Source organism: Sturnira hondurensis, unplaced genomic scaffold (genome assembly GCF_014824575.4).
Source record: "Sturnira hondurensis isolate 20B ecotype Veracruz unplaced genomic scaffold, ASM1482457v3 Scaffold0004136, whole genome shotgun sequence".
NCBI lineage: Eukaryota > Metazoa > Chordata > Mammalia > Chiroptera > Phyllostomidae > Sturnira > Sturnira hondurensis.
Genome location: NW_028076767.1, coordinates 27,694,133 through 27,706,405, shown reverse-complemented (window position 1 = coordinate 27,706,405; position 12,273 = coordinate 27,694,133). Strand labels below are relative to the sequence as shown.

The window sequence follows — 12,273 nt, the reverse complement described above, 5'->3', positions numbered from 1 at the left end:
CAGCCAAATCCTAGCGCAGGCTAGATCCTTACAGAATTAAACACGGGGCACACAGGGACACAGTCTCGGCCGGGGCGGACGTGGGTCGGGCAGCAGGGCTTGACAGGATGGTTGGGACCAGTGTTTTTAAACCAGTGGTTTACACTGGGGCATAGGAACAAGGCTGCAAGGGGCTTGGGGGGCAGGTAGGGGAGGTTTAGCCCTTTCCCAGTGTGAGGCAGCTACCCCTCTTCCTGGACAGGCCAGCCAGACTGAACCCATTAAAGGTCCTAAGCTCTAAAACATGGTGTATCAACTTCCCCCCCCACCTTATGTAATTTAAAATAAAAGCAATACTATACTGTAAAGTAAGTGTACTAAAGTCCAATAAAGTTTTTTAATTTTTTCTTATGACGATAATTTTGATACTAATTTGAAATAACGAATTTTCTTTAAAAACTAGGGGGCAGTGTGCCTGCTGTTTGGTTTTGTACCCTGAGAGTAAGTTCGGTGGGAAACCCAATAGTTTGCCCGAGGCTCAAGTGAACTATCCACATGCGTGTTGCATTTTACACAAGCGTTAAGTGCCAGCATTTTAAGTCCAGGATAAGATCGTAAAGCAGGATCAGACTGCATTTTGAACCGTCACACCTCATGGTGTCACCTCACTTCAGATCAGAAGTATCTTGTCACCATACACAGGCCTGCTTGTCTCCCGGGATAGCAGATTGAGGGCCCTGGCTTGGAGGTCCGTGACATGCTGGAGGGGTTCATCCGAGGCATGAGCTGTGCTGCCACGCTCGCCGAGGTGCCCGGGGGGAGGGCTCATAGGCCCGCGCCGGCCATGTACTTTCTAGGTGGTTGTGAGGAGGCACTCATTCCGCTGGGAAATCAGACTTTCTCTTCACAGCCAGACACACCGCCAAAGAACGGCTGTGGGCCTGGGTGTCAGCGTCTCTGATGTCCCAGACCATGTCATCGCTCAGGCTTGATTTAAACTAGGACGGCTCTTATTCACTCCAAGTCCTCGCTTGACTGTATTTTTCTTTTTACCCGTTAAGCTACAGTGAGTGTCAGTATGAGCCATGCATTTCATCTCTGCAGGCCGATGGCAGCGACCAGGCTTAGGCTTACTCTGTGTCAGTCTCTCCTGTCTGCCTTGTCACCGGGGAGCCCAAGTCAGACAGCCTGTTCAGTGATGTCCTGAGTGCCCCTGAGGGACTCAAGCCACACAGTGCCTGTGGCCTCAGGTGAAGGATAATGAATAGCTACGTGTACCCAGCAACGAACCACGTTGCCCACCTCGCAGCTCCCTTTCACAGACCACCTGGGCTTAGGGAACTCAGTTCTTCCTTCCATTACACAGACCCCCATTGTCTCTTGGACTACGAGGGGGTAGGAGACAATATAAACTAGAGACTGCTTAGGGATGCATAGTGGAGCCAGCTGGCTCCCTAAGCCACCTGTCACTAACAAAGGGAAGTCAGTAATCCCCTCAAGGCAGCTGCTAGCTTCTTACTTGGTCACTGTACCTCTAATAGCTGGCACCTTATCAGGTAAGAGTGTGAACATCTAGCTACAAAATTTTTTTCCAGAAAAGTGGCACCTTAAATGATTTGATTACTCACCAGCTTTAGATGCAACATGAAACATTTGCCGCCATTTGTTAACACGGATGCCAACCAGTAATGTGAGAGAGGGCGTTGGGGAAAACTAAGGTGTTACAAGAAGTGCTGACGCACAACCCGGTCGGTGACTCCAGTGGCTGCTTGTCCAGTGCCTCATTTGTGTCCCCAGAACACCGCCGGAGGGTGAGGGCGGGAGCTGGGCGCCCACTGACCCGCATGTGAGCAACAGACGGGCCGCAATCCAGTCCCTCGGCTTCCTCCGGGCAGGCTGACCCGAAGGGCTGGTGTGTTCCCGTGTACTCACCTGTTGCATCACCAGAAGCCAACAGTAAGTGTACGGACATCCTGCAGCACAGCGTCTCTCAACTGAGCCACAACCCACAGGCCAGACCCACTGGGGGACCTGGCTTTCGTCCCCTCCGGGGCAGAGCGCGGGCTCTTCTACAGAAACCAGTGGGACAGGCGACAAACCGGCTGAGCAGGTAAAGGGCCAGCGTTGCTCAAGCTGTAAGCTACTTCCCCTCCCATGGAATCGGCAGGTACTTCTAGGTGCTTCTAGAATAAAATGTCCCATTACAACTTGGGTGTCAGAGATGAAGAACCCCTGCTTTTTATTTTCTAAGAAGCCAAAATAAAGTCCATTTTTAGATTGATGCTTCCTCACTCTATAGGTTCCTCCCTTCGGTCCCTCTGTGTTCAGCTGTGGACTGACAGGAGTGGGGAGCACAGCCCAGCGCCATCGGGGGCAGTGGTGGACACCAGGCAGACTGCCAGGCTTTGAATCCCAGGTCCACAGCCTGACTTGCTCTGTCCCCGGGCAAACAGCCCCCATTCTGTGCCTCACTTTCCCCACAGTGGCAGTAATACCACTGCTTCACTAGGGTGCCTGATGGTTGAAGGAGATCATCTATTTGAAGAACACAGGCGCCACCTGACCCTCATGAACTCACACTGGAGGGTGCAGGGGGCCCGGGAACTTCACCTTGGCCTTGAGAACCAAAAAGTGTGCACATTGTCCCCACCACTGTGTGCATCTAGCTCCACCCTCCTTCCTACACACTGGTGTCTTCAGATGCACGTGACCTTCCATGGCAGCAAGCCCTGGGTCTACGGAAGGCACATGCAAACCATAAATAAGCCCCGGAAGCATGACCCAACTGTTACTTTTCACATAGGGAGTCCACACACACTCAGCCTTACAGGGACTTTTATTGTTTCAGACCTAGTCATGCATACTAAAATGGCACGTTTTCACCACTTGGACTTAGAAAATGCACTAGAAAAATAAACTTTTGGTCAAAACAAAACACTGACATGGATGAATCTACCACATGTCCCCATACTCAGAGCCAAGCTGACTTTTGGTTCAAAGTGAGGAATGTGAACAGCGGCTAAAACGGTGCCCCGATCCAGCCGGAAAGTTAGCCCGCCTCCCACCCCAGCAGAGTGGTGCCGGAGGCTGGCGGCCCAAGAGAAGTTTCAAGTGCTTCACTTGCAATGGTCCCACCTGAAATGCCAAGAGGTAAGGCGTGTCCACAGGAGTCCCAAAGGCAGCCACCTGACCCCCCCACTGAACACGCCGCCTGGTGAGATGGAAGGAGAGGCAGCAAACTGGAACGGCGTACTCAGTGCTGGCACCTTCATCCACAAACCACCCTGGGCTTCCCCGCAGAGCAGGTTCCACCGAGGAGGACTATCTGCTCTGATGCTGCCTGCGCCTTCCCTCCCAAGCAAGCCATTCCCGAGTCCGGGTGGCAGGAAGGAATCGACCTCGGATCTGCAAAAGTAACAGAACCCAATCCCGAGAGGCGTGAGAGCTGACGTCACTCCTGAGCATCACCAGGTTTGTTCGGCATCTCTGCACCTCTCATGCCGCGGTGCAGCCACACATAGACGTCAGCTAATGTTCTACTTCCAAAATGAAGGAAGGGTTTTAAAGGAAAAGCTTAAAAGCCGAAAACTTCAGGATGAGGTATTATAATAACGCCACACAGTACCACAGCCACTGCCCACCAAAATGAAAAAAGCAATCCCATGTGCAGATCTGAGGAACAGACAGCAGGTAAAAACACGGCCCACCGGGGCGGGGGTGGGGGGCTCAGAAGGCTTGATGTCTCACAGGAACGCGGGGAAAATACCTCTTTCTTGCCCTGCTGCTTTTTGGCAAAAAAATGTAGCAACTTGTAAGCTGAAGCGCTTGTAAACTCAAGGACAGGGTGCTCCTGGGAAGCAGAGTAAGGTGAGAGGGAGCTAAAGCCATCTTTGTGGAAGAGCAAAGGAGAGGAAGCCAGGCTCTGGTTTCCCGCTGTTTCTGTGCTTCCTTTCTGTGCAGTTCAGCCCTTCCCCACGGAGGTACGGTGGGGTTCCAGGAAGAGACACTCTCCTGTGTGGTAGTATGTGGGAAGAAAGGGGGGGACCCCCATATTACCTGAACTTACAGATTCACTTGGAAGTTCTAAGTGCCAATTCATTCCGACCTACATTTTCTGAATAACCCAGATGGGAGGGCCCCTAATAAGATAGTGTCCCTGTGACACAGTGATCGTGACAGGGTGGCTGATGCCAAGAGCAGAGCCCTCAGAGTCGGGGTATGATCCCCTTTTAGTACATGATGATTCTGGGGTGCTCAGTGACTCACCCAAAGCCACACAGCAAGGTATAGCTAGAACTCACTGCTGCTGATTCGTGCTTCCCTTCCCTACACGACCCTATGCTGAATTTTGGGAGAAGTTCAATTTGGATGCCAGTGGAATGGGCCAAGGTTTTTCCCTAAAGGAAAACACTCCCAGTTGTCCGGCTGTCCCCTGGGGTGCCCTCAGTGAGCCTCCACGACAGAGCAAGGCTCCCCGAGTGCCCCCTTGCCCCTGCTGGGGAAACTACAGACATGCCTGGTAGAGCCAGGCTGCCTTGATCTTCAACGGGGAGCCGCGGGGGGGGCTGCTTTCCCAGCGCGGTTCCAACCCCAGAGGTGCCAAGACCGCTGGATCTCTTTGGAGCCAAAACAAAGCACAGCCGCTCCAGCAGGCAGGCAGACACACGCTGGCTCTGACTCCTCCCGCAGGCGGAAAGGCGCGGCTCCTGGGTCCAGCCACAAAGGCCGGAACATCCTTCCAGGCCTCTGACACAGTAAGCCTGGCCACCTAGGTGACGTCACACAGACAAAGGCATTGGCCTGCAATGCAGACTTGTAGCCCTGGAAGCTCGGTGGGACCAAGCAACTCATTTTTCTGTCTAGCTTTTTTTGTTTTGTTTATTGTTTTAATCTCTCCCCTCTTTGGGACCTAGGAAAGCCTCTAACCAGTTTGCCCCTCCAGGCAGATGGGCTCTGAACCCTCTACCTACGTTGGTCACCCCATGTGTCCTACTTAGATCTCTTCAGCTCAGCTGGTCGCGCCGCTGTCACCAGATGGAACTCGAGGCGGCCCAGGTGTGCATTTTGGCACCTGCAGCTCAGCCAGGCCCCGAGGGATCCAGGGGCAGTACCCAGGGTAACTCAAGCTCTCCCTGGAATTGGCACTAACGAGGTAAGTAATTTCCACCACCAATTTCTCCAAGCATTTTCAAAAGTGCTATGAAGATGAATAGCTTATTCGCAACAGACCGGCCTTCGAATTTCAGTGCACTGTTCCCTTCCTAACCGAGCTGTCCACCTCGCCCGGAGGCCTAGTAAGTGCACAGAGAAGGGTACACACACAACACACAGTACTTGTCGGTTTTTCACATAATTTACATGGAATGAATAGGAAAGGAAAAAGGTCAAAAGCCCCAAGATGAACCCCATAATCTGGTGTTTGGGCAAAGGCCAACTTCCTCCCAGGACGGGTCTAAAGTGTTGAGACGCAAAACTAACCTTCAGGCTGGCTGGGCAGACTGAAGTGCGTCCGCCCACACCAGAGAGAAACGCTAGACGGTTAGGGAGGGCAGGGGCTCCAGAAGTGAGCCAGCAATACCCTGCCCTCGAATTCATTTCCAGAGCCCAAAATTTCAGAACCCCAGTCGTTTAGCCATCCCCTGCTGCCACTTTACACTGACCCTCAGAACCTCAGGGGTGGGGGAGCCCCACAACTACATCCCGGTCACCTCACCTGCCTGCCCTCACAAAGGCACCCTTTTCACATTTAACCCTCGGTATGAAAAGGAAGTTAGTATCGCTGGGTCCCAGGAACACACAAACTTGACCCTTTAAAGGCAGGGCCAAATGGTGAGTGATACATCCCTCCCAGGAAGGCCCAGGTGTACCCAAAGAACAATCCAGCCACTTGCATGGCCGAGGGGCCGACCTCGGATGCACAGTGCAACTGAGGTGACTTGCAAGTCACCTTTCTAGGTAGAACAGCGCAGTCTAAAGCACAGAGCCTCAGCATCCCCGAGGGCCCCGGGTGTCGTTTCATCCGGCCTCCTCTCACAGAGGGGAGGATGGAGGCTCCCAGAGGCCTTTGTCCACAGTCACACACTGAGGATGGAGCTCGAGTCGCTTAATTCTCAGGGTCGAAATCTTTTAGCTACACAGGCCTGGCATCCAGTATTTTGGGTTGAGTAAGATCACATGCTTCTGGGACCCCGCATGATGCTACTGAGAACCAGGGCTAAGGCTTTATGGACTTGGGAAAATGAATTTCTACTGCAAGATTCAACCAAGGAATCCCACAGTGCTTGGAGCCTCTGGCTCCCGAACGCAGTTGGGAAGTGCAGCTCGGGTCCCAACACATGCCTGATTCAGATACGGCACTTTCCAAACCCCGGCAGCAACGGGCCTGGACCGCCAAAGTGTAGATTCCTGATGAGCAACAGAAGTCTGGGGTCAGGGCTCACGTGAAAGACACAAACTCCCAGAATCTCACGTGTGGCCACCTTGCAGCCTGGAGCAAAGCGTCTCAGGGGAATGTGCTGACTGGCCCATTGGGTTGTTTTCTCCCAGGACGTAGGACCAAAGTGACTTTGGTCCTGATTTTTCTCGTTTTGAGTTGTGTAAGAACCAGATACAGCTTCCCGATTAATAGTTGCAAACTGGGATTCCAAACATTTGGGAATCACTGGAAACGTTTTCCGGGTCTTCCATGGAATGATTCAAGTAATCCAGGGCACAAGCAATCCAGATTCAAGCAATCCAGGCTTTCCTCCAAGCCACAGTATACTTACGAGGGGCAGGAATGAGTCCATGGCACTGAAAATTCTCCTTGCACCTCCCCAACAAGAAAAGGAAAGGATTCAAAGGTAGTGATGCTCACAGGGGACTCGCTAGTAGCAGGAGTACAGCTGTGATTTCACGGCCCGCATGGAGTCGTCGCACTGTGCGTCTGAGGTCGGCCCCTCGGCCAGCACGGCCTGGTCCAGGATGCTGTCGCAGGTGGGCACAGGCTGGCAGAACTCTCGCACAAAGTCCTCCTCCGCAGCCAGCAGCACTGCGTTCCAGGCAGTGACATCCAGCTCGCCAGCCGTGCCCCCATACTCTTTGGGGAGAATGCTTTTTGGGAGGTTTGTGTGGAGAGAGTTCAGGTCAGACCCGTGCAGGAAAAACTGGAGGGGAAGGAAATGAAAACGCACATGGCCTTAGGTTCAATATCGGTAATTCAGTAACGTCCTGCCTAGTACATGTCAAGCAAGTATCTGGCCAATGAATAAAGGAGCGGTTGATGGCAAGTCTCCCCTTTCAGTTCCTCAAAAAGCCTGAGGATGCTTAATTCTCTTTTCCTTATCCCCTATGCCCTATTGGCTGTCACTTCAAAATAGACCCAGATTCCAAGCACCTCACTGCCACCCTCAGAGTCAGGGTGGCATCAAGCCACCGCCGCTGCTCCCCTGGACTCCCACGGTGGCCTTCTTCCTGGTCTCCCTGCTTGCGCTCTCCTCCCGCCACAATCCAAGTCCTTCCTCCGGAAGTCCGGAAGTCCAATCATTCCACTCTACTGTACAGCGCTCCAGTGCTCCCGCCTCTCAGACTCAACGCCGGAGTCCCAAGGAAGGCCCACAGGGCCTGTCCCAAGCCGGTTACTACTCTGCCTCCCCCCTCCCCCTGCTGCTCTTCTAGCAGGCGGGCACGCTCCTGCCTCAGGGTCGGCTGCTGCTGGTCTCTGCACGGCTATAAGGCTCACTCGGTCACCTCTTTCAAGTCTCTGCTCCAATACCACCTTCCCAATGACGCCACCTCTAACCACCTGTTGACGACTACAACCCCTACCACCTTCCCACACTCACTCTCCCCCTTCACTGCCTTCTTTCTCTCCACTGTACTTGTCAGGTCCTAATACGAGCTAATGTGCACCATCTGCTCTCTCCATCTCCGTAGAACATAAGCTTCCTTGGGGGTGCAGGTTTCGGTCTACTTCGTTCATCCAGAGCATACTTGCACGTAGTAGGTGATCAATATTTTTGAATGAATGAGTGAATGAATGAACATATGAAGGACCAAAGGAACAAGATTGTGGGCCACAAACAGGGTCATGTCACAGATGTAAAAGACCGGTCCAGAGGCTGCTTTGGGAAAAGCAGGCTCCGAATAGGATCTCCCCAAACGGCACGGGCTCAAACCCCAGCACGGAAGCCACTGGGTTAGCGGTTCCCAAACGCACCCAGGAGATGCAGCAGACACACCCAGGAGATGTTCAAAGCACAGACTTTGGGCTTCCCCCCTGAGTTAATGAATTACAGCCTTCCGGGAAAAGGTTGGGGGACCTGGATTCTTACGTTCCCTCCCTTGCAACCTTAAGATTCTCTATCTTTCTGCTCTTCTTCCTCTTTGAAAAGCAAATGATGAAATTCAAGACCCAGTCTTTGGAGTGATCACAATCTTTGTGGGCCTAGGGAAGGAGGAGAAAAATACCCCTTCCATTTCGGTCACAGTGCTGGGAAAGGCTGAGGGAAGGGCTCTTCCGTTTTTCCAAGTGTCACCCATCCTTTCTTAAAAATTAAGCTAAAAACTCACAAATCTCATAAACCTTGAATGAGTGCTCAAACTTTACACAATGAGAAAACAAGGTAGGTACATGGAAAGGCTTAAATAGCATTTTGAAACCCAAGGAGCCGTAGTGAGAAATTTCCGTAAGTCTTGGTAACCGCCTACCCAATGACCACCCTTTTCCCCGTGAAACACAACGTTGGTTGGTGACGCCCCGCCCAGGGTATCAGAAAGTCTGCACGACTACAGAGCCGTTCGGACGAGGGCCCTGGCCCAGCTCTCGCTACTGTGAAATACCGCCTTCTTACTCACTTCATCTTCCCCTCACAGGAAGGGTTGTTCATTGCTCTTTCCAGGTTGACAGTCCCAGGAAAAAAAAATAATAAACTAAAATAACTTCACTGACGATGTCACAAATAAGGGAGCAAAAAAAAAAAAGTAAAGTACGTAAATCAATAGGATCGCCACTTACTCTGCTTGCTATTTTCTCCTTCAGAAACGGTTTTATGATAGCAAAAATGCCTTTAAATATCCGCGGCTCATTCACTACATGGACGGCTTTTATCCGAATGGGGAAACCATCCTGCGGGGAGGAAAGGGGACGTTAGGACACGCAGGGTATTTGCAACGTGTCCGTTACTACAGCCTCCCCCCCCCCCCCCCCAAGTGAAATCCTCAGTTTAGGCCCCAGCCTAAACAAATTCTGGCTCTCACAGCCTCCTCAGAGAACCCGAGTCTGTGCGAGGCAGGAAGGCAAGCCTCGGGGAAAGAGCCCCTCTTGGGACCCAGAGCTGGGGAAGGAGGGAGCCGGGCAACCCAGCAGGGAGCTGCTCCCCTTGTGGCAGAGTGAACGGTCTGAGCCCCAGTGGGTGGGTCTAGAGGCACCACCCCTGCTGGGCCAGCGGTGCCCAAAATGTGCGTCTTGGGAAGTTACGAGGTATGACGCAGAAAAGGGCTCCATGGTAGGTGGGTGTGAGGAGGAGACTCAATGTAGTCAAATAGGTTCAACAGCTTTAACACGCAAATGTTTACGGTGAAATTCACAAGGAAGGCACTTGCTTGACCTTATTTCCCAAGCTCACTTACTTACCCTGGAATTCTGTCTCCCAGATTACCTTACAGGACTAGGAAACAGTGACCCAAACTCATTATACTGACCCTTGAATCCACATGGGATTTAGCAGGAGGCGCCAAAGAGAAGCAGCTAAGGAAAGCCAGAGTACTGCCCCAAAGCCAGAATTCAAATTTCTGATAACAACCAAACATGACCTTGATGTTAAAATACTCAGCCTGGGGCGCAGCCGGGGCTCCAGCTCACTGAGAACCGTTCCTGCTCTGGTGCCCCACAGGGGACAGTGCCCCGAGGGCTGAGTCAGAATGAACCGAGTCCAGTCTGTTACAGACCTGGGCCAGGCTGCATCCTCTAGGTCTTGGTTTGCCCATCTACCAAAAAGGAGCAATGAGCCTTGACTCTATCTTGAAAGATTCCTTGAAGGACTGAATGGGCAGGGTGACTACAAAAGCGCGCTACCAACTGTTACACGCAGTAAAAATACGTGAAGAACTTGATGGTTCTCCGTGACTTGTGTTCTGAGACACGGACCCTGAAGGGCGAACGCGTCTGGCCCAACAGCCTGACGGCGCTCCATGCCCCCAGTCCCATAGGCGGCAGGACAGGCTCCACTACCTTGGGCAGAAGCATAAATTCTCCGTTTCATTTGCTAGAAGAATTTCTCCTCTGCCTTCTCAATTAAAAAAAAAAAAGCAGAAAGCATTTCTCTGGCTTTTGGACTCTTGCCCGAAAGCTGATTTTGCGTGACTGAAGGTACCTCAGAAACGATGGGAGGACCTCATGGGAATGCATGGTGAACAGACTTTTGCATTTCCCATAGGGCTTCTGCATTCTTCTCACTGCAGGAGTGGGAGGGAGAGGTGCACACCCCACGGGGAGACGGAGAGAGCCCCGGGGAAGGCCAAACCACTACAGAGCAGGCGCACAGCCCATGAGAGCCATACCTGAAGGATGCCGATCACCTTTTTGGCTATAAAAGGGCCAAAGTGAGATGCTTTTGATAAGCTCACTCCTTTGTAGTCTGCAAGGATTACAATTCCATTCACTTGGGTTTCTTCAGACTGAATGAGTTTTTCTAATGTCAAGTACACGGCCCGGATGTTTTCAGTAATTGGATAGTTGCTCGGTATCCACCTGTCTAAGAGACGATTGGTGTGTTACAAAAATAAATACAATTGCACAGGCTAAGACTTATCTCCATGCTAAAATTGATGCTTGAAAAGGAAAAGCAAGCTACTGGCACGGCTCTATCTAGGTTGGGAAATCAGACACCTTCGGCAGCAGCTGACATTTCTTAACTGCAAGCGCAGCAGCACATTCTGAAATGCAAAAGCAACTGAGTGTGGAAATGAAGAGTGTGAACCCTGAAGTCAGATGCTGGGTGAGTTATTTCCTTATTCTGAGCCTACCCTGCCTCACAAGTAGAATGGGCCAGTAGGACTCATCTTAAGGGACATCTGTGCCTCCTGCCTTCAGATGTGTCTTCATAACCGCACCCTGATTTTTCCCAGGGGACCACCTCTTCCTAGGCTAGCCATGCAGTTTGGACCCAGCTGAACTGACTCCTGGCTCCAGACATGGGCTTGGCAACGCCAGGTCTTACATCCACCCGGCCACAGAGTGTGACCCAAGCCAGGTCAAGCGAGCCAAGGGGACTCAATTCCGGGACCCTGGCCCTGTGGAAAGAGCAGATGTCTCTTTGCTCTTGGAATGGTGAGGGTGGGAGCCTGAGACGCAGGGGCCCCACAGGACAACAGCTGGTCCAAGAAGGAAGCCCACGCCAAGGACAGCGGAGAGGGAGGTGGCCTTCTGATACCATAGTTTGAGCAAATCTCCTTCCCAGCCCGGATGCTCCTTTAATTCTCCCCACAGGGTTGAGGAGTCTTTCCTTCCTTTGGGAAAAGGATGAAAAAATGACAACTTTTGACTATTAACTACTATTCTCAAGAAAATCCCACCAAGACTCGCGCGGCCCTTTTTTAGAAAGATAAAGCTCCACGTGATCGCCACCAATGGGATGTGTAATATGCACAAAGTTCCAGCGAAGAAATCTTGTCCCCAAATTGTGCCAGCTTGCTGGTTAATGTTGCTGCCAATTAAAACTGCTTCTCCATCGCCGGCTGTCATCCTTTTCAATTGCAGATGTCTCAAAAGGCATCCAAAAAGGCAAAGCCAATCCCCAGTTGAGAACAAAACCTTCTCTGTCTGCCTGCTCCTAAAGGGCTGGGTTGGTGGGTAGGGGTCTAGATCCGCCCCGGATGTACAAAGAAAAAATTCATCTTACAAGCAAAGGGTTGAGCCACACGAGAGGTGAAATCAGTGTGGTAACAGCTGACTGTTTCATCATACTCTTCTCAGCCGAGTACAGGGAGGCTGCAGAAGAACCCCTGACTGGGTTTCAGTGTCTCCTGGTGCCCTGAAATCTCCACTGCGTGTGGCTTATGTCAATTTAAAAATAAGCACCTCTCATTCTGGAAAGTGCCTGAAACAGCAGAGAAAGCAGCTGGCTAACACTGTGCCTGGGTCACAGGACAGGCTCAAGAGAATGGTTTTGTCTCCAAAAAGGGTTCAGTAAGTGACAAATGGAAATGGCAACATGGGTCTTAGAAGCGGAGGCATCCACCCCCATCACAAGTCCCTTCAGAGGCACCTGTGAGCACCCCATGAGCAAAGAGGACAGCCCACCAGCAAGTCCGCAC

At 51.9% G+C, this 12,273-nt stretch overlaps 1 protein-coding gene across 4 annotated transcripts in view; it reads right to left on the bottom strand.

Moving 5' to 3' along the window:
* Positions 1-12,273, bottom strand: part of PKIG (cAMP-dependent protein kinase inhibitor gamma) — a 115,397-nt gene that overhangs the window by 97,368 nt on the left and 5,756 nt on the right. For 3 of the 4 annotated variants that reach the window (XM_037044126.1, XM_037044127.1, XM_037044128.1), the window contains exons 3-4: positions 10,519-10,712; positions 8,975-9,085 (exon numbers count right to left, since the gene is read on the bottom strand). In XM_037044126.1, the coding sequence (XP_036900021.1) occupies positions 8,975-9,085; positions 10,519-10,712 (305 nt within the window). Of the gene's footprint in view, positions 1-2,797; positions 7,125-8,974; positions 9,086-10,518; positions 10,713-12,273 lie in introns of those variants that run through there. The other variant, XM_037044129.1, reaches the window with a different exon arrangement.